The sequence below is a fragment of the Hyla sarda genome, chromosome 1 (assembly GCF_029499605.1).
Source record: "Hyla sarda isolate aHylSar1 chromosome 1, aHylSar1.hap1, whole genome shotgun sequence".
Taxonomy (NCBI): Eukaryota; Metazoa; Chordata; class Amphibia; order Anura; family Hylidae; genus Hyla; species Hyla sarda.
Window position 1 is genome coordinate 414,884,855 of NC_079189.1, and position 22,305 is coordinate 414,907,159.

Below are 22,305 nucleotides of genomic sequence, written 5' to 3' on the forward strand. Positions count from 1 at the left end.
TTTGTCAAGCCAAGACGTGAATCCAGCAGGAATCAGAAGTATATGACTTGCCTTTGTATTTACTATTCTTTATTTTTTTTATATATATATATTTTTTTTAGATTTGGCTCATGAAAAAAAAAAAAAAACCTGAATAAAAACCTGCCACAAACCACTGTGTCTGAAACCCCCCTCAGTGTGGCGCACTTCACTACAGGACCGTTTACCTCACACATTCAACTACCCGCCCCAGATCACGTGACACAGGCGGTCCCTGAAGAAACCGTGCTGCGTAGTGCTGGGTGGGTGGACACGTGACTTCCGTACACAGCTTCGTCAGTGTCCTGGCCTCCTCTCTTATCGTGACTGTTCGGGACGATGGCTGGTGTTGGACGGTTGTTTTGCTCGGCGTGGAGCAGATGTGCGGTGCCAGAGATCCGAGTTCCCTGCGCCTCCTATCACAAGAAGGTAGTGTATGGTAGATGGTGGCATTCTTGTGCACAATACGTGGAGGTAACACGTTTAGCCGCAGGGTCACCGGGCTTTATAAAACACGGAGTGAGTTGCTCGGCCCCTGGTTAGGTAACCTAGCAGAGAACTGTGCTGGCTCCCTATAGCAGACCTGTGTCATGGTCTCTTGTGTAGACTGGACATCTCCAGGAGATTTCTGTGGTGACCGACAGTTCTTCCTGGACTACTTAACCCCCATGTCTACCAAGTAAGGGTGGGTTCACACCACGTTTTTGCAGTACAGTTCCTGTATCATGTTTTTGATTGAAAAAAAAAAAAAATTGATTCCTCAAGACATGACTAAACTGTATCAAAACGTGTATAAATTTTTCTGTATATGGTGGAAAACCGTATACGGTTTGAAAAATGATGTCTGGTTACATTTGTTTTTTTTTTGTTTTTTTTTTTAAAGAAAAAAAGCGTAAGTTTTTTACTTTTCACTCCGATACAAAGCTTCACTTTGATTGAAATTCCAAGAAAAAAAACTGCAAAGTCAAAAACTGTATTGTGGAACCGTCCACATACGGTTCCCATTGACTCCCATGTATAATAAAAAAAAAAAAAAAAAAAAAATGGTTTCTCACCTGGACCAAAAAAACGTGGTGGGCCACGGTTTTCTATCTGGGAAAAAAAAAAAGTTAAAAAACGTATGGTTTGAAAACCGGAGACAACTGTATACATTATGGTGCATTTTCTGTACGGTTGCATATGTGTTTTTTTTTTAACGGTATGCCGAAACCGTATAGCAAAATTGTGGTGTGAACCCACCCTAAACAAGACTTTTCAAGGTCCTGTATTCTAAATCCGTGGAATCAGCTCATACATGTTCACCTCCAAGTCCGGTAAAGACATGGGTAAAGTTCTGTTCGTATCCTATTTGTACAGCAGCAACAAATGAGCAAAATACAGTAGCCCTGATTTACAAAGTGACTGGTTATTTTCTGTGTTTTTTTTATTTTTAATTTAATTTTTTTTTTCCCCCAGACTATTCATTTAACTTTTTTTTTCCTTGCATGTATTTATCAATGTTTTGCACGTCAGGGAAAATTCTGTCGCATGGGGGGGAAAAAGTTGCACAAGAAAAATAAAACGTAAGGCAAATATATAAAGCAGAGTAACTCAACACCCGGATGTAATTTTACATTCATTCATGGTCGTTAATGGGTTAACAAACAAAGTGGGGGGGGGGGGGGAAGTAAACGAAAGCAGAGATAACAAACATTTTAAAAATGTAATATAAAAAGCTAAGGGGACAAAGTAACAGGATAAAAAAAAAAAACACTTAACAGATTTCTCACACCTCAAGGCAGTCGGGTTTTCAAGTTGAGTATTTCACTATTTTTCTGGTGGGTTTTTAAATAAAACTGTCGGGTTTTCAGGAAAATGTCGGGAACACGCCCCTTTAGTCGGGTCAAAAAAAATACTCAGAGTAATTGGAAAACCGTCGGGTTTGTCGCATAACCCGAGAGTTGGGCTCATGTTAGTAAATCAGGGCTAGTGCAAAACTGCAACTCCCAGCATGCCTGGACAGCCAACGGCTGTCCAGGCATGCTGGGAGTTGTTTTGCAACAGCTGGAGGCACCCTGGTTGGGAAACACTTCACTAGTGAGTCATCTAGGTCTGTATCCTATAGATCAGTGGTTCTCAACCTTTTTTTTTTGCCTGAGTACCCCTTGACAGCCCATTCCCAAAAAATGGTACCCCCCCCCCCCCATATTAGAGACATTTTGTAATGATTATAATATAATTCATATGCTTTACTTTCCTCTATAACGGGCCCCCTGTTCCTCTCCCTATCTCCCCATTCCCCCATTTATAGGTGACGTCTTCTCTAACCGGAGTGGTTTACTTTTCTCTTCTTCACTATCTGGCCTAGACCGCCATTAAAGGGGTAGTCCAGTGGTGGAAAAACGTATCCCCTATCCTAAGGATAGGGGATAAGTTTGAGATCACGGGGGGTCCGACCGCTTGGGCCCCCTGCGATCTCTCTGTACGGGGGCCAGGCTCTCCGGCCAGATAGCGGGTGTCGACCTCCGCACAAAGTGGCGGCCGACACGCCCCCTCAATACATCTCCATGGCAGAGCCGGAGATTGCCGAAGGCAGCGCTTCGACTCTGCCATAGAGTTGTATTGAGGGGGCGTGTCGGTCGCCGCTTTGTGCGGTGGTCGACACGCCCCCTTCTTGCGGGCTGTCGGGGCTCCGTACAGGAGATCGCAGGGGGTCCCAGCGGTCGGGACCCCCCCCCCCCCCCCCCCGCGATCTCAAACTTATCCCCTATCTTTAGGATAGGGGATAAGTTGTTCACCACTGGACTACTCCTTTAAGATTTCTCCCATACATGACCTCTCCACAGAACCAGCCAAACAAACATTTTAAGTACTTTCTGCAGTATAATACCCACCTATTTACAAACTCCCCATGTTTATTGTCGCACACAGTGATAGTACCTGCTTTGCGTCCTCAAAGTTGTTAGGCCCCCCTCTGTGCACCCCAATATAGCTGTTGGCCCCCAAACTGCCCCGTATGTAGTTGTAGTCCACCATACTGTCCAACTTTGGTGCTCACTGCTCCTCTGGTCTGGGGATGTATTGTTATGGCTCATAGCAGTAGGTCCCCAGTCTGCCGGGGCTATGGAGCAACAAGGCTGATGGTAGTTACAGCCCACAGCAGCCCAGTGCCCGCGCTTCCCCTTTGCTGTGATCATGCTCCACTCCTCGGTGCAGTGACGTCAGCCTACCATTTCTTTCAAAGTGGTCCAGACCAGTGGCTGTGGCTGCCATTGCTGTTTTTTTTATTTTTTTTATTTTTTTGGTATCCACTGGAGAACTGTTAAGTACCCATGGGAGGTACTCGTGAGAACCACTGCTATAGATTCACTATCAGGTGAACTTAGTGCCATACCAGACTGGCCTGTGCAGTTGAAACACTTTACATGCAGCACTACTACAGACAAAACTAATTTATTGCAATCGGTGAAGTTTGGATGAATCTGAAGTCAGCAGCAGAGCCATATGGATGTTGCAGTAGATGGGTTTAGTGGTGGCTCCCTAGATGTGGTTGCTTTCCTATATAGTTACAGGAAGGTATAGTGTTGCATCCAATAAAAAAAACTCTTTTGGGCCCTTGGCTGTGTTCACAGCACAGATGCCTGGCATAATAGCATAGCATGATGGTTCTCCAGTAACAAGTGTAAGTTTTGCATTGTGTGGTCTTTAAAGGGTTATTCTGGCGTTTATACATCTTATCCTCTATCCAAACTATAGGAGATAAGATGTGTGATTGCAGGGGACCCCCGCAATCTCTGTGCATCCCGGCATTCTGTGCCGGGCGATGACTGAGATGTGACGTCACGGACATGCCCCCTTGTGACGCCATGTCCTCTCCATTAATGTTTATGGGAGGAGTGTGGTGTGACATCATGAGGGTGCATGGCCGTCACATCTCTATCTTGGAGGCAGCACCCGGTGAAGTGGAAAAAAACTGACCCGTAGCCAAATGTGACCTGAGCTCAACGCTCTCAGCCCTTCTCAGGGCTGATCGCTGTTAAGGGTTAGGAGTAATGGTTATGAGTTAGAATTGGGTGAAATGGGTAGGATTAGGGATAGGGGTTAGGATTAGGGGTATGGGTAAGGGTTATGGGTTAGGCAAGGTAATTGCCGATAACGTCCAAAATCGTGAATATCGGCCAAACCGATATTCGGTCGATCCCTAGTTAGAATTGGTTGTAATGGTTAGGATTACTGGTATGAGCTATGAGTTAGAATTGGTTTTAAATGGTAAGGATTAGGGATAAGGGTTAGTTAGGATTAGGGGTAAAGGTTATGGGTTAGAATTGGTTGAAATGGTTAGTATTAGGGGTAAGGGTTATGGGTTAGAATTGGTTGTAATAGTTAGGATTAGGGGTATGGGTTAGGATTAGGGGTAAGGGTTATACGTTAGAATTGGTTGTAATTGTTAGGATTACGCATAAGGGTTAGGGGTAAGAGTTATGTGTTAGAATTTTTGTAATGGTTAGGATTAGGGAGTGAGACTGAGCTAGCTGTAAAGCAGAAAAGTTTGTCACTGTGCGGAGGGTCACATTCCACTACAGGGACACAGTTTTCTTCACTGGCACAGAATTCCAGGGGCTGCACCGATGTGGTGGGACCCCTGTGATCATGCATCTTATTATCTTTTGGAATGTAGAATGCCGGAATTCCCCTTTTAAAATCCTGTATGAACTTTAAACATGCGCTCGGGTCTGATGACCTGAACTCGCGGCTTGTCATGCCCACTTAATGTGGCATATGATTAGAAACAGCACTACCCCCTGTCCATGGACTCTTTGGTATTACAGATCATTCATTTGCTTTATACCAGAAACAGAGCGGTTTTTGAAGCCCAAATTTATCTAATACAACCTCCTTCAATTAACAGTGTTCATTAATTGTTGCAGAGTTACTGTATTACTATTTGCACCCCATGCCAGGAAGCCTACCTTCTAATCAGTTACCTAGTTTGGCAGTGCCACTGGTAGCACAGTTTACCTGGAGAATCGCAGAGTAGCTAGGTGAGTGACCCTTTACCAGGACTAAACAATGTGATCTAAGCACTTTTGCTTTCTAGCCTATTGCATAATTTTTTTTCTTCTCTCCCGCACACCCATTTTTATGACACTCAGGTGCCACTTAGCCTCTTTATTTGTACATAATAATTACTGTCTTGCATGCTAGCAATCAGTCAGAGGAACTAGATCAATAGGTTTGTACCAGGTTTTTACAGGGCTGGGGGGGAAGCAAATCTTGCACAATTTCAGAAGAGACAATTTTGGGGCAAAAGTGACTGAAATCCAGTGCTTCATTCATGCTTATTAAGTGGACGAGATTATTTCTTTATACTTATTTTATTACATAATCTGCAGCAAAAAAAAAAATTTGTGGCGTGAAATGAAAATAAACACCATTTTTGCGCAGTGCACTTTCTGGTAAAAATGACACATTATCTTTATTTTGTAGGTCCACACGGTTACAGGGATACCCAATTTATGTAGTTTTCATTTATTTTACTACTTTAAAAAAATTATAACTACATGCACCAAAATTTGTATATTTAAAATTATCTTCTGACCCCTATAACTTTATTTTTTTTTTTTTTCAACATATGAGGGCTTATTTTTTGTGCCGTGGTCTGTAGTTTTTATCGGTACCATTTTTGTTTTGATAGAACTTTTGGATGGCTTTTTATTATTTTTATGGTATATGAAGTGACCAAAAATTCACAATTTTTTAAGTGTACGCCTTGGACCGTGCGGTTTGGCTAACCTTATATTTTAAAATGTGAATTCAAGTAGATGGTCGCACATCTACATATTGTATTTTGATCTAATTGCTTCTCAGCATAAATTCAAAAACTAACAGGTTGTTAGTATACATTTTGATCAAAAGATACAAGCCCACTTGCCACATCAAGACCACCTAATTAGAGTGGGTACCTAACGTCTCTAGCATAAAATGGTGTAGCACTGGGTGGCGTCCGCCAACACCAGTGCCCACAGGGGGAACAACCCACTGGCAGAGCAGCCCCAATGCCACTCAAACAAGTCCATGGGTCGCACCTCCCCACAGACACGGTGCCACGGCAGCAACGGACACCACACAGCATCACACCAGTGTGAACAGGGTGTAAAAGCTCACTTACCATGTGCTCCCAGTCAGACTTGGAGGCTGCTGGGAAAGAAATGGCCCTTGTGTAGCTACCTGCTACTTATATAGAGTTGGGCTGAGGGGGTGGGGCAGAGGAGGGGATAGAAAACACAATGTGAATTCAAGTAGAAGAAACAGACATGGTCGCACATCTACATATTGTATTTTGATCTAATTGCTTCTCAGTAGAGATGAGCGAACTTCCAGTAACTTGATTCGTCACGAACTTCTTGGCGTTTGCTGACTTTAGCCTGCATAAATGAGTTCAGCTTTCAGGTGATCCGGTGGGCTGGAAAAGATGGATACAGTCCTAGGAGAGTCTCCAGCACCGGAGCACCTGAAAGCTCAACTAATTTATGCATGTTCTGTCCCCACATGAAGGCGAATGAAGGTGTAACTGATAGTGGCTGTGTGACTTTCCTACCTTCGTATCCAAGCAGTGGAGCAGACCGAACCGGCAGGGGCTCAGGCAGATGGATTCAGGAATAGACAGTGATGAGAATGAATGTGGGTTTATTTGACCCAAAAGCAATGACAAGCGGTGATACAATACTGTAATGGTAGCAGAGGTATTGATGCTGTACTGTATGAGTCTTTCCTGATACTATAGAAACTGTTGTAATTTCTGCTGTAGCTTCTGCTGGTCAAAAACTGATGCCTTCACAAGCCCAGAGAGGAATGTCCAGTCACACAGAAAGCAGACTTAAAACCAAAATGCCTGCAGGAAGTGAAAGGGACCCAGGCTGCCTCGCAACCACTCAGAAAGAAAAACTTTATCAACCATGAACAAGAGCAGTGGCATTCAGTGCACAAGTTCTGGCCAGCAGATGGCAGCAAAACAAGAATGCATAGAAACAACATAGTGATGGGATAATTGCAATAGACAATTAGATAAATGTGAGGAGAACAGCACAATGCAGGCTAGTCAGCAAACGCTGAGAAGTTCGTTATGAATCGAATTGCTGTAAATTCACTCATCTCTAATTCTCAGCATAAATTCAAAAACAGGTTTAGTATACATTTTGATCAAAAGTTACAAGCCCACTTGCCACGTCAAGGTCACCTAATTAGAGTGGGTCCCTAACATTGCTAGCATAAAATGGCCTAGCACTGGGCGGCGACTAGGGATGTAAGAAAAAATCGATTCTCGCGATAATCGCGATTTTTTTCATTTGCCGATACTGAATCGATTCAAAATATTTTTGAATCGATTCTTTTAGGGATGTGGAATTTTTATCTCCTGACGCCCGGAACAGCATGTCCTGGGCATCAGGAGATAAAAGTTCCACATTTGTGGAGCCGGGCAGGCCGGATCTGACACGGCGTCGCTCTGGGTGTATGGAGCGGGCTCCGACTCGTGCCCGCTCCGTACTATGCGACCCCCCCGGCTGATTTCAGTAGCCGGGGGCCGCCGCTAATAGCCAGCATGCGGCGATCGCCGCGGCTGGCTATTAAAGGAGTACTCCAGTGCACACTTTTCTCATGTTATCCCGTCCGGGCTGCAAAATAAAAGAAAACGCACTTTATCTTACCTGCCAATGAGCCCCCCGGAGCTCCGGTACAGGTGTTGGGTCCCCGGGCTGTATTCTTCTTACTTCCTGTTAGCCAGGCACGTCACACGGAGCTTCAGCCTATCACCAGCCGCAGCGATGTCCCGCCTCCGCTGGTGATAGGCTGAAGCTCCATCTGACGTGCCGGGCTAACAGGAAGTAAGAAGAATACAGCCCGGGGACCGAACACCTGTACCGGAGCTCCGGGGGCTCGTTGGCAGGTAAGATAAAGTGCGTTTTCTTTTATTTAGCAGCCCGGACGGGATAACATGAGAAAAGTGTGCACCGGAGTACTAGATCGCCGCTGTCAAAGCTGACAGCGGCGTCTATTGGGATCTATGAATGCTCCCAGGTGGGCGATGTATCGGGATATATTGTGATGTATCGTCACCTAGACTATATCGGGATATATCGAATCGCCACACTGGTATCGCGAATCGAATCGCCAAATTCTTGGCGATTCACACCCCTAATGTTCACCACTCGGAATTCCGCAGGAGTTACGTAGTGTGAACGCACGTTTTTAAAGTGAAGACTCCCACCACTGGAATGCTAAATATGTACTAATCTGAACCTAGCCTAAGATAGTCTCATGAGTCCCCTAACAATTTTGAGTTGTTGCAAGTCTTTTTATTTTTATTTTGTTCCCCCACCCTTCCTTCTACTGTTACAGCTTGCTTGTGTGGCTTAGGCCTTTAGTTATTGCATTTGCTGTGTAACAGGCTGGCAAAGCTACAGAATTTCCAGTCAAGGGCAGGGAGAACTATTTTGACCTTCACTCAATAACATGTTCTTCTTTTCTTGTGTTTGTAGGTTGTTGACCACTATGAGAATCCACGGAATGTCGGATCCTTGGACAAGGATGCAAAGAATGTTGGAACGGGCTTAGTGGGTGCTCCAGCATGTGGAGATGTAATGAAACTACAGGTTTGTGTTGCATAAACCATGTAATGGGGTACTGTTGGTTATGTTAGCTATTTAAATATTTTGGCTTGCACCAGATTGCATTTCTTATAATTTATAGGCTGTGCTGAAAGTTTGCAGCTATGTCCATAAATAATGAATGGCTTTCTTCCCTGCTATGTGCACTCCCATACTTGGAGATTAAAATAGATCCTAGAATGAATATATATTGTTTTCATCATATTTCTTTCACAACAGATATGTTTTTATTATTTTCCAGATTGAAGTAGATAACAATGGAAAAATTGTTGACGCTAGGTTCAAAACATTTGGATGTGGTTCTGCAATTGCCTCCAGCTCTCTGGCTACTGAATGGGTGAAGGGCAAAACGGTATAACGTTTTTTTTTTAATTATTTTTTTTACTTTTATATATTTTGTTTTTTGTTATGTTGTAGGCCTACTTCAAATTATAAATCTGAAATGTAAACAAAAATAGAACAATTTTTAAGCAAACTGACTTGTAGCCATGTGTTAAAGTATTCACTACCTTTGGTAATTTTCCTGTCTTTATTGCATCCCAGAATTAAAGCTTTTTTTGGGTTCTGTAGCATTTGATTTAAACAATACGCCTGACGTGTGCATATTTTTTATGGTAACACAGAACTTTGTGAGTCAGTACTTTGTAGAGCTCCCTTCTGCTGCAATTATAGTCATATCCCTAAGAGAATTGCATCTATCAGCTTAGCTCATCCACACACTGGTTTTTAACGCATTCTTCAGTGCTAAACAGTTCCAGTCCTTTAGGGTAGATGGGTTGCATTAGTGTATAGCAGTCTTCAAGTCATGCCACAGATTCTCAGTTGGTGTATGGTCTGGGCTTTGACTAGGATATACCAAGACCTTAAAATGTTTTCCGTTAACTCCTTAACGACGCAGGATGTATATTTATGTCCTGTGCCAGTTTCCCCGATATAACGTGGGATCACACGTCATATTGGGTCGGTCCCAGCGGCCATCAACTGCCGGGACCCGCGGCTAATACCGGACATCACCAATCGCGGTGATGCCCGGTATTAACCCTTCAGACGCGGCTGAAGTGAGAACTTTCCCGCAACTCAGTGGTGCTGTTCGGGACTTCCGCGGTGAAATCGCAGCGTCCCGAACAGCTTGCAGGATCCGAGGAGGATCTCTACCTGCCTCCTGCGCAGCCAATCGCCAAATGATTGCTTCGTGCCTGAGATCCAGGCAGGAGCAGTCGAGTGGCGATAACACTGATCAATGCCATGCTATTGCATGTCAGTGATCAGTGTGGGCAATGTTACAGTCCCTTGTGGGGCTATAACATTGCAAAAAAAAAGTGTTTTAACCCCTTCCCTAATAAGTCTGTATCACCCCCCCCCCTTTTCCCAGTTAAAAAAACAAACAACATTTTAAATAAAAATATAGTGTGGTATTGCCGCGTGCGTAAATGTCTGAACTATAAAAATATATTGTTAATTAAACCGCACTGTCAATTACTTTCAATAAGTTTTTATGAAAAAAAACATTTTCCATGGTAACAGACATTTGAGGCAGGAAAAGAAAACACAATGACAAACGCAGCTGTCATAACAGAGAAACAAGAAAACGTAGATACATTCTCCGGATCTAAACTTGTATCGTATATGTCCGAGTATAAAGGAAACTAATAAACCAGGGGACAGAGAACTAGGATAAATAGCTTATCAAGGCATGTACTAGTAGAACTATGTGTGTATCGCCTGTCAAATCCAAGACGCTGGTGGAATGTTTCAAAAGGACTAATGGTCGTGTGCCTTAGAGATGCAGCATACCTGTCTGTTGTTCTTAAATATCTTTACAGTGTTGGGAAGAAGTCCACATTTCCCATCTATTAAAAAAGTCATGTTACTAGAAGCCATTGCTAGAACTTTCTCATAAGAAAGCGTAGTGTTAAGTTTAATTAGTAAGTCAATACTTGGGATCCGCACTGTCAATTAGAGCTGCAACGATTAATCGATAAAATCGATTAAATTCGATAACTGGATTTGTTGTCGACGAGTCCCGTTATCGAATAATCGGCCGATTTATTGTCCGCGGCGACAATGAATGAATGAAGCTGACATGTCCCACATGTAGGCTTCATTCACTGCTACTGCTCTACTCCTAGCGCAATTAGCGCAGAGCCGGGACATTGTTGTTGTTGTTGTTGTTGTTGTTACCACCTTCCCTGTCTGCTGCTCTTCATGCGCACAGCCGGCAGTTTTGTTTGGTTTGGCAGCCAATTTTCTTCACTTCGGCTGCCATCGACGTGACCGGGGGGGGAGGTGTTAATTAATTGAGTCTGCTGCCTAATTGCGGCATTTAGCTCTGCCCCCTCCATGCCGCCCGGCATTTTGGCGGGGAGGGGCGGGGGGGGGGGTCCCGGCCCTCTTTTCACCTCGTCCTATGGCCTTTCAGGCATGCGCACTGGCCTCCTGGTCAAGGCTCCAACCAGGGACCAGAATCAGGAGAATCTCCTTCTCACTCTTCAGAACTTGTCCTATTTTGGCCTGATGGTAAATCAGGACAAGTTAAACCTGATTCCCACCCAGTCTCTGATCTTCTTGGGACTCCAGTTCCACGCGGTGACCACCCGGATTTGGCTCCCAAAGGACAAGCGCCGCGCTCTGTCAACAGGAGTCAGTCTTCTCCATCGTCCTTTTCTAGTTTCCATTCGGTTCTGCATGGAAGTCCTGGGTCGGATGGTGGCGGTCATGGAGGCCATTCCCTTCGTCCAGTTTTATTGTCGACCTCTTCAACTTTCTCTTCTGTCACAGTGGGACAAGTCTCTACTATCCCTCGATCGCAGGATTATTCACCCCAGGACTCGCCAGTCCCTCCTGTGGTGGCTTCGGTCTCCTATTCTTCGACAGGGGCAATCTTTCTTGCCCCTCCACTGGCAGGTCATCCCGACGGATGCCAGTCTCAGTGGTTGGGGGGGGGGGGGGGGGGGGGGGGGAGGTCGAGTTAGTTTTCAGGGATCGGACGGTCTAGGGCCATTTGTCCTCCCAGGAAGCTCTTCTTCCCATCGACCTCCTGGAACTTTTGGCAATTTACCTTTGCCCCCTCCATTGGGAGCGCCTTCTTCAGGATCGTCCTATTCATGTCCAGTCGAACAACTTCACAGCTGTGGCGGCATGTCAATCGCCAGGGATGCACTTGCAGCGATGGCCGAGGTCTCCAGGTTCCTGCTCTGGGCGGAACTCAGAGTTCCCTCCATCTCGGCGATTCACATCCAGGGGGAGAAAAGTTGGGAGGCGGACTTCCTCAGTCGCTTCTCTGCCGACCCCGGCGAGTGGTCTCTTCATCCACAGGTGTTTGTGGAGATCTGCAACCTATGGGGCACCCGGACATTGACCTCTTCACTTCTCACCACAACCAAAAAGTTCCTTGCTTTGTCGTGAAGTCCCGAGATCCTCTGGCCCTAGCCATAGATGCCTTAGTGATTCCCTGGTCACACTTCGTTGTCCCCTATCTCTTCCCTCCTCTTCCTCTCCTTCCCAGGGTCTTGAGGAAACTCAAAGTGGAGGACATCCCCGCCATTCTTGTAGCTGGCCCAGGCACGTGTGGTTCACCCAATGGCTGTACCACTACGCCTCCAAACTCAGGGTCCTCTTTGCCACCCCAATTTACTGTCTCTGCATTTGATGGCGTGGCGGTTGAAACCACGGTTCTAAGGGCCAGGGGTTCTCTCCCCAGGTGATTCGCACAATGATGAGGATGTTTTAGCCTTCCTCTGCGAAGATTTATCACCGTACTTGGCGGTCCTACTTTCAATGGTGAGCCTCAATCCTTCTCCCCAGTTGTGTTCTCTTCCACGCCTTCTTTTATTTTATTTTTTTTTTTTTTTAAGTCTCGGCTGGAACAACTCTTGGCTCTCAGTTCCCTTAAGGGTCAGGTGTTGGCTCTCTCCATTCTTTCAGTTACCCCTGGCGTCCGACCCTCACATCTGCACTTTTCTGCAGGGTGTTGCTCATGCGGCCCTGCCGTACAGATCCCCCCCCCTCCCCTCCTCCCTACTCCTTTTGTGGGATCTGAATCTGGTTCTCAGTGTCTTTTAGGGTACTCCCTTGGAACCTCTCTGGGACGTTTCTCTGTGTCCTTTCCTGGAAGGTGGCCTACCTCACTGCGGTCACTTCCAATTGGAGAGTTTCGGAGCTGGTGTTTTCTCTACTGCCGTTCCCCCTACCTGGTCTTGCACCAGGACAAAGTTGTTTTCTGTCTGGGCCCATCTTTTTTGCCCAAGGTGGTCTGTCTTTCACCTAAATGAGGATATTGTCCTTCCGTCCTTTTGCCCAGCTCTGTTCCATCCCAGGGAACATTTGCTTCATGGTCTTGATGTGGTATGGGCCATTCAGATTTACCTTTTTTATGTCCTTTCGCCAGTGTGACTTTCTTGGTGCTTACAAAGGGTCGTCGTAAGGGATTTCCTGCTTCGAAGGTGACCATTTTGCGCTGGATCTGTTCTGCCATCTCAGAAGCTTACCGCTGCAAAGGGAAGATTCCGCCTTTCCGGGTCTCAGCTTCACTTGTTCTGTCGGGGCTTCCTGGGCTCTACGCAACAGGGCTTCAGCCTTGCAAGTCTGGAAGGTGGCTACCTGGTCGTCCTTGCACACTTTTTCACAAAATTTTACCAGGTGCACACTTTTGCATCTGCTGACGCTGGTTTGGGTCACAAAGTGTGGCAGGCGGCTGTGGACCAGCCTTCCATCTGAGTTATTGGGTTCTCTCCCACCCCGGAAACTGCTTTGGTACGTCCCATGTTCTCGGTTTCGCTCAATGGAGCCGAACAAATTTTTTACATTTTTTAATTTTATTTTTTTATTCTTACCGTAAAATCTTTCTCGGAGGATCCATTGGGGACACGTTTGTTCTGGTGTCCTTGGTTCGGTTTCCTGTCCGAGGGTTGGTTCGGTTATTTAAGTGTGTTTTTTTTTTTTTTTTTTTGTCTCTGGTTTCCTCGGACAGTTGCTGTTCTTTTTTCCCTGTCGGTCCTCTCCTACTGCTTTTGGGATTAAACTGATAGCTCAGAGTCTGTGGGCGGGTATATCCTGCTGGGAGGGGCCGACTTTGTTTGTTGCCTGGTATTAGCCTCCTAGTGGCAGCAGCATATACCCATGGTCTCTGTCCCCCAATGGCTCCTCCGAGAGATTTTATGGTAAGCACAAAAATTTGTTTGGTTTCGCTGTAGATTTTTGGGTAAAATAACTGATGACATTACAAAGTAGAATTGGTGGTGCAAAAAAATAAGCAATCATCATATGGATTTTTAGGTGGAAAATTGAAAGGGTTATGATTTTAAAAGGTAAGGAGGAAAAAATGAAAATGCAAAAACCTTGAGGGATTAAACCACTACAGTGTAGCTTTAGTAGTATTCTATTCAAAGTAAGAAGAACACTGATCCGGCACTACCAGAATTAAAGGCTACTGGCACTAATAGCATCCAAGGGGGCTGCTGAGCTAACTAGAGGGTTGCCTGTAGTGGTGCGTCTCCATAAACAGGAAGAAGAAAGTTCATGCATAAACATAGAAGAATCACACTCACCAGGAATTCACCGGCTTGAGGAAGCGCCAAACAGGCGTGAAACAACTTGTTCCGGAGCTCCTGTCCCCCCCGCCTCCACTTATGTCATTGCCTTGCGTACTGGTGACAGAATAAAGAGTTGAATTCCTGGTGAGTGCGATCCTTCTATGTTTATGCATGAGCTTTAGTAGTATGTTTTGGCTAATCTTTTACTAGTGAATTATATAAAGGGGAAAAAACATGCTGCATGAATATAATATAGATATAATTATAATGTTTATGTATCTTTCTGTCCTGGCATTCAAAAGATTTACTTTGTGCTTGGGATATAATTATTTTGTATCATTTTTATAGGTTGATGAAGCAATGACCATCAAGAACACAGATATTGCCAAAGAGCTCTGCCTTCCTCCAGTGAAGTTGCACTGTTCTAGTAAGTATATCATCACTCTGCCTAGGTGTGGATTTGTCTGTGGGCAGCTGTAGTTGTTGTTGTATTTATGTAAATATATATTATTTTTATTCTTACTTGATGCTAAAATATAATTTAAAGGGGTATTCCATTTTCAGCAAATTTTTGTGTAATGTAAAATTATTTAATTTTCCAATATTTCTCTGCAACACTCAACCTTGATTTAAGAGATTTTAGCTTGATGTTCAATAGAAACTTTCAGTGGATAAAAATCTGTCCATGATCATTTGATGGGATATTTGAACTAGGGTTCGACCGATCTAAATTTTTATTTTATTTTTTAGGGCTGATACTTTGTGGAGGTTAGGGCTGATAGCTGATAACTTATACCGAATTCCGGTATAAGTTAATGGCTATTTATCCCCCTGGCGACACCGCTGAAGATCATTGATTTAACCCCTTCATGACCCAGCCCATTTTCACCTTCATGACCTGGGCATTTTTTGAAAATCTGACCACTGTCACTTTAAACATTAATAACTCTGGAATGCTTTTACTTATCATTCTGATTCCGAGATTGTTTTTTCGTGACATATTCTACTTTATTTTATCGGTAAAATTTCACTGATATTTGTATCCTTTCTTGGTAAAAAATCTAAAAATTTCATGAAAATTTTGAAAATTTAGCATTTTTCTAACTTTGAAAGTCTCTGCTTGAAAGGAAAATGGATATTCCAAATAAATTACATATTGATTCACATATACAATATGTCTACTTTGTGTTTGCATTAAAAAATTGACAAGTTTTTACTTTTGGAGGACATCAGAGGGCTTCAAAGTTCCGCAGCAATTTTCCAATTTTTCTCAAGATTTTCAAAATCGTAATTTTTCAGGGCCCAGTTCAGGTTGGAAGTGGATTTTAAGGATCTTCATATTAGAAATACCCCATGAATGACCCCATTATAAAAACTGCACCCCCCAAAGTATTCAAAATGACATTCAGTAAGTGTTTTAACCCTTTAGGTGTTTCACAGGAATAGCAGCAAAGTGAAGGAGAAAATTCTAAATCTTCATTTTTTACACTCGCATTTTCTTGTAGACCCAATTTTTTAATTTTTACAAGGGGTAAAAGGAGAGAAATCACCCTAAAATTTGTAACCCAATTTCTCTCGAGTAAGGAAATACCTCATATGGGTATGTAAAGTGTTCGGCGGGCGCAGTAGAGGGCTCAGAAGGGAAGGAGCGACAATGGGATTTTGGAGAGTGAGTTTTTCTGAAAGGGTTTTTGGGGGGCATGTCCCATTTAGGAAGCCCCTATGGTGCCAGAACAGTGGACCCCCCCACATGTGACCCCATTTTGGAAACTATACCCCTCATGGAATGTAATAAGGGGTGCAGTGAGTATTTACACCCCACTGGCGTTTGACAGATATTTGAAACGGTGGACTGTGCAAATAAAAAATTTTATTTTTCATTTTCACAGACCACTGTTCCAAAAATCTGTCATACACCAGTGGGGTGTAAATGCTCACTGCACCCCTTATTACATTCCGTGAGGGGTGTAGTTTCCAAAATGGGGTCACATGTGGATATTTATTGTTTTGCGTTTGTCAGAACTGCTGTAACAATCAGCCACCCCTGTGCAAATCGCCTCAAATGTACATGGTGCACTCTCCCTTCTGGGCCTTGTTGTGCGCTCCCAGAGCACTTTGCGCCCACATATGGGGTATCTCCGTACTCAGGAGAAATTGCGTTACAAATTTAGAGGGTCTTTTTTCCCTTTTACCTCTTGTGAAAATGAAAAGTATAGGGCAACACCAGCATGTCAGTGTAAAAAAAATTTTTTTTTTACACTAACATGCTGGTGTAGACCCCAACTTCACCTTTTCATAAGGGGTTAAAGAAGAAAAAGCCCCCCAAAATTTGTAAGGCAATTTCTCCCGAGTACGGCAATACCCCATATGTGTCCCAAAACTGTTGCCCTGAAATACGACAGGGCTCCAAAGTGAGAGCGCCATGCGCATTTGAGGCCTGAATTAGGGATTTGCATAGGGGTGGACATAGGGGTATTCTACGCCAGTGATTCCCAAACAGGGTGCCTCCAGCTGTTGCAAAACTCCCAGCATGCCTGGACAGTCAATGGCTGTCCGGCAATACTGGGAGTTATTATTTTGCAACAGCTGGAGGCTCCGTTTTGGAAACAGTAGCGTACCAGATGTTTTTCATTTTTTGGGGGGAGGGGGGCTGTGTAGGGGTATGTGTATATGTAGTGTTTTTTACTTTTTATTTTAGGTTAGTGTCAGTGTAGTGTAGTGTTTTTAGGGTACAGTCACATGGGCAGAGGTTCACAGCAAGTTTGCCGCTGGAAGTTTGAGCTGCAGCGCAAAATTTGCGCCATCTCAAACTTGCAGCACTCACTGTAAACCTCCGCCCATGTGAGTGTACCCTGTACATTCACATTGGGGGGAGGCGGCAAACATCCAGCTGTTGCAAACTCCGAGCATGCCCTTTGGCTGTCCGTGCATGCTGGGAGTTGTAGTTTTGCAACAGCTGGAGGAACACTGGTTTGGAAACACTAAGTTAAGTAATAAACTTTCAAGTGTTTTGCAACCAAACTTAGTGTTTCCAAACCAGTGTGCCTCCAGCTGTTGCAAAACTACAACTCCCAGCATGCATGGTCTGTCAGTGCATGCTGGGAGTTATAGTTTTGCAACAATTGCAACAGCTGGAGGCACTGAGGTAGGAAACGGACAATGTTTCCCAACTAGTGTGCCTCCAGATGTTGCAAAACTACAACTCCCAGACTGCCAAGGCATGCTGGAAGTTGTAGTTCGGCAATATCTGAAGGATCAGATGTTGCCGAACTACAACTTCCAGCATGCTTGGGCAGTCTGGGCATGCTGGGAGTTGTAGTTTTGCAACATCTGGAGGTCCACAGTTTGGAGACCACTGTATAATGGTCTCCAATCTGTGCTCTTCCAGATGTTAGAGAACTACAACTCCCAGCATGCCTGGACAGACTGAGCATGCTGAGATTTGTAGTTTTGCAACATCTGGAAGAGCACAGATTGGAGACCATTATACAGTGGTCTCCAAACTGTGGACCTCCAGATGTTGCAAAACTACAACTCCCAGCATGCCCAGAAAGCCAAAGGCTGTCTGGGCATGCTGGGAGTTGCAGTTTTGAAACTCTCAGAGGCAGCAGTGAGATCGCTTTACGGCGATCTCACTGCTGCCAATGAAGATGCTGCACTGCTGCCGGAAACTCACCTCCGGGACGCAGCGCCGCCGGGACCGCCTGGAGGACGCCGGGACCGCACGGAGGACGCCGGGACCGCTCGGGACACCGCTCCGACGGGTAAGTGACGCCGGGGGACGGGTCAGGGACACTTAGCAGAGCGGTGTGTGTCCCGATCCCCGTGATCGGGACTTACACACCGCGCTGCTATCAGCTAGTCAGATTTGACCAGCTGATAGCAGCGATCGCTGGGGGGGGTGGGGGACGAAACCCCCCGTGGTCGCACGGTAAGATGGCTGGCTATCAGTGATAGCCACCATCTTTCCGGGCGCTGCGGGATGCCGCGAGTAGCGGCAGTAATGTCCATGACGTACCTGTATGTCATGGGTCGGGAACACCTTGCCACCCATGACGTACAGGTATGTCATAGGTCGGGAAGGGGTTAAAGCGGGCGCTTTAAATCAATGAACTGCAGTGGCTTTTGCGGTGCCAGAGACTGCCGCCACCACTCCCTTCTCTCCCTCTGGGGTCCTGAGTCCTATCACGACCGCTGTTTATCCCCCTGGTGACACTGCTGTAGATCATTGATTTAATGCGGGTGCTTTAAATCGATGAACTGCAGCGGTTTTTGTGGTGCCAGAGACCGCTGCCGCCACCCGCTTCTCTCTCCCCGAGCCTCTCTCCCCGAGCCTGTCCTGAGTCCTATCACCACTACCGCCCCGGCCAGAGACAACCGCTGCCCCATTGCCTCCCCCATCCCCGGTTTTAGAATTACCTGGTCCCAGGGTCCACGCTTCTTCTGGCTCCTGCGGCGTCCTGAGCTGTCACTGTACGCACTGACGGTGACGTCGCATTGAGGACGTCACTTGTCATTGCGCTGCGCGGCGCACAGCGTAACACAGGACACGCAGGAGCCAGAAATAGCGCGGGCCCCGGGAACAGGTAATTATAAAACCGGGGATGGGGGAGGCAATGGGGCAGCAGCGGTCTCTGGCCGGTGCGGTGGCGGTGATAGGACTCGGGACACCAGGACAGGCAGGGGGAGAGAAGCGGGTGGCGGTCTCTGGCACCGCAAAAGCCGCTGCAGTTCATTGATTTAAAGCGCCCGCTTTAAATCCAATGATCTGCAGCGGTGTCACCAGGGGGATAAACAGCTATTTATCTCGCCACCCCCCACCCCAACCCCCGGCGATACCGCTGCAGATCATTGATTTAAAGCAGGCACTTTAAATCAATGAACTGCAGCGGTTTTTGTGGTGCCAGAGCGCTGCCGCCACCCGCTTCTCTCTCTCCGAGCCTGTTCTGAGTCCTATCACCGCGACCGCCCTGGCCAGAGACCACCGCTGCCCCATTGCCTCCCCCATCCCCGGTTTTAGAATTACCTGTTCCCAGGGTCCACGCTTCTTCTGGCTCCTGCGGCGTCCTGAGCTGTCACTGTACGCACTGACGGTGACGTCGCATTGAGGACGTCACTTGTCATTGCGCTGCGCGGCGCACAGCGTAACACAGGACACGCAGGAGCCAGAAATAGCGCGGACCCCGGGAACAGGTAATTATAAAACCGGGGATGGGGGAGGCAATGTGGCGGACCGGGGCGGGTGGTGGAACATTAGTGGATTATCGGCAAGGTAATTGCCGATACCGTTAATGTCCAAAATCGTGACTATCGGACGATAATTTCTGCCAAACCGATAATCGGTCGATCCCTAATTTGAACAGTATAGTGTATCAGGGTTATGGACTCTCACAAGTTGACTGCCTATCTCATGTTAGTCAAAAACACATTTTTTTTTTTTCCCCCCCTAATACATCTCCAGATTATTGACTGGAGAGTATTGATTTGTTCCTTTCACTATACACTTTATTGTGGTAATCTCCTAGGAAACTGCAGCCATTAGAGTAAATGTAGGACATGCCAATTATTTAATAAATTGTTTTTCTGGGTCTATGAGAACAAAACTTGATCTGTTGATATTCTAGAGCAGGTGGCCATCCTGTTATGTCAATGTGCCTTTTTAACATTCTGCATTGCGTCTAAGCTTTTTTATTAACTCAAATGTTTTACGAACCACAAAAGATTTGTCCTCTACTGGACATGTTTCAGGAGTACTTCTGCCAATAACCTTTTAACATTTGACATACATATATGCCAAATGTCTGGTCTGAGTGTATGAAATGTTCTTGCCAGCTGAGCCAGTTCAAAACCCAGTGTGTCAGCTGCTATTTGCAGCTTACACCTTCTATCTGTGACCAGAATCAAAGATCACTGTCATATAGAATAACCTAAAGCTGGTACTATTATCGTTAGCTGTTATTACGGCATTGCGCAGGGAAAACAAATACTACTGGTCAGCACTTTCCCACAAAAAATTAATGTTGTTGCAAGATGCTTGAGAAATTATCGGCCTCCCTCACCCATTGATAATGAATGAGATACTTATTTCTAGCGTTTTGCTTGTTTTTACATTCCCAAGTTGCAGTTATTGTAATTTTTTTTCTTTAATAGTGTGTAGTACAATAGCACTTACGAGAAAAAAATGCATAGTCTGTTCTACTCTTGAAAGCAATGATTCGTTAATCATGTGACTTGAGGATTTCCATTTTTTCAAAGTGGGTTTTGCAGTTCATATTTACCTATTGGCTCTCTGCTAACATATGACTGCTAAATTTAGGCTTTAGTAACTAAATTTAAGAGGCTTTCACTTGCTACTGTTATGTTTCCTAATACTGATTTAGGGCCTCTCTCTGGCATTTTTAAGTATATCCACAGGATTCACACCTGGGACATTCTCCCTTAGGTCAGTGGCCCCCTGCCACACTCAGCCTGGTTGAGGTGGCCAGTATTGCCTTTTCAGTGGAAGCTATGGAAACGTCCTACTTGTCCTCTTTATGAAATCCCAGCCACCTCGACCTGGTTGAGCATGGCTTATCTAGTATGTGTTTTCAAGCACTTTATACAGTTTTTTGTTTTTGTTTTTTTTGTCCTGGACTATAATATCTCCCATTTTTCTTTCTAGTGCTAGCAGAGGATGCAATTAGAGCTGCATTGGCGGACTACAGACTAAAACAAGACAAGGAGAAAGCAGCAGCCAGTGGCTAGTGCCTATTTTGTCATCCAACTATCCTGAGACTTTATGCTGTTCTCATAGGATATAGGGCAAGCCTTTACCATTAAAACAGCAGACTTAATACGCACAATTCAGCAGCTTGTCTAACTATGTAAATGTTTTCTGTGTTACTTCTGTCCGTTTGCATAATGCGCTTTTAGAACAAGAAAAAGCGTAAAAGGTCATGATGCTGACAGTGTACTGATTCTGTTCAAAAACAGTGGTATACAATCTGTGTAAAATGCTGCAAGTACTTGTGAATACATTTGTGCATCTTAAGACAGGTCCACCTCACCCCTTTTCCCTGTTGTAATTAAGTTTTTATGTTACAAGTTAAGCCACATTGAACAAGTGTTAGTGTTTTGTGCTCATGGGGTGTACATGGTGATATTGGTGTGTGAGAGACTATTCAGTTGTGTTTTTTTTCCCAGAAGTTACAAAAGACTAATACAGAAGTAGTGCTACAGAAAGTGATGATAATCTATAGCGCAAGTTGCAGACCTATATCCAAAGGTCTGAAAGGCTTAAGATTTTTTAATAAAGTAATTTACAATTATGTTTAACTTTCTGGCACCAGTTGATTTGAAAACATGTTTTCCACCTGAGTTCCCCTTTAAAAGTTCGAACAATTTCGAACTTTCCTCACCATTGTGCTAATGAAGTCACATGGACACTAAGCATGTATAGTTTTCAGAGTGTATATGCTGAGCAGAAAACAAAAACTTGATGTGAACATAGCCCAACATTTTCATGTATGCCTGATCATTTACTTTAACAGATAATTTGCTTCCATTTAAAATAATTGCCCTTACCTGCCTTGGGTTTAAAATGTGTACACAAGTATTGTGGGTGTGTTTTGGGTGTTTTTTTTTTGTTTTGTTTTTGATTATCATTTTTGAAACCTATATGAACTAAGCTGTTGATCCGAAGTGAAAACTGATTTAATTTTTCTTGCAGAGGAAAAGGGGGTTTTAGTACAAGCTTCATAGTTTTTATATGTAGTGTATAGTGTAAGCAAGGAAACTATCACCTGCCTTTTTCTTCCTGTATATATTTCATATTAAAATAAAAAGTATAAAATCAGTTGCTGTCTCATGACTGTGTTCTAGTGATTTTGTCCAAATCTTCAAACGTCAGTGTAGGGGGCTGGGTTTGCACGCACCACGTTTGACACAACTTTCTCTGTAGTATACAGCAGCTAAGTTCTGAAATGCTTAAGATTTTTTAATAGGCCTCCACTAGGCATCTATTGTAAGTCCTCAATAGATGGCTTACATAGATCAATGTAATGCTACTGCATTCTATTGATTTATGTAACTGGTGCTTGATTGCTGAGGGCTGCCTAAGGCAGCCTTCAACA

The 22,305-nt window shown here is 44.7% G+C and overlaps 2 protein-coding genes across 3 annotated transcripts in view; one reads left to right on the forward strand and one right to left on the reverse strand.

The window, feature by feature from the left end:
* SART3 (spliceosome associated factor 3, U4/U6 recycling protein) overlaps nt 1-355 on the reverse strand; it is a 117,286-nt gene extending 116,931 nt beyond the window's left edge. The window contains exon 1 of one of the 2 annotated variants that reach the window (XM_056528784.1): nt 207-355. In XM_056528784.1, the coding sequence (XP_056384759.1) occupies nt 207-215 (9 nt within the window). In that variant the 5' untranslated portion in view covers nt 216-355. Of the gene's footprint in view, nt 1-152 lie in introns of both variants that reach the window. The other variant, XM_056528783.1, reaches the window with a different exon arrangement.
* On the forward strand, nt 263-22,028 carry ISCU (iron-sulfur cluster assembly enzyme). Its single transcript, XM_056528786.1, has 5 exons — nt 263-447; nt 8,535-8,648; nt 8,905-9,015; nt 14,543-14,621; nt 20,856-22,028. Exons 1-5 carry the CDS (start codon nt 358-360, stop codon nt 20,936-20,938), a joined length of 477 nt encoding a protein of 158 aa, XP_056384761.1. The 5' UTR covers nt 263-357; the 3' UTR covers nt 20,939-22,028.
* The last annotated feature ends 277 nt before the right edge of the window (nt 22,029-22,305 follow it).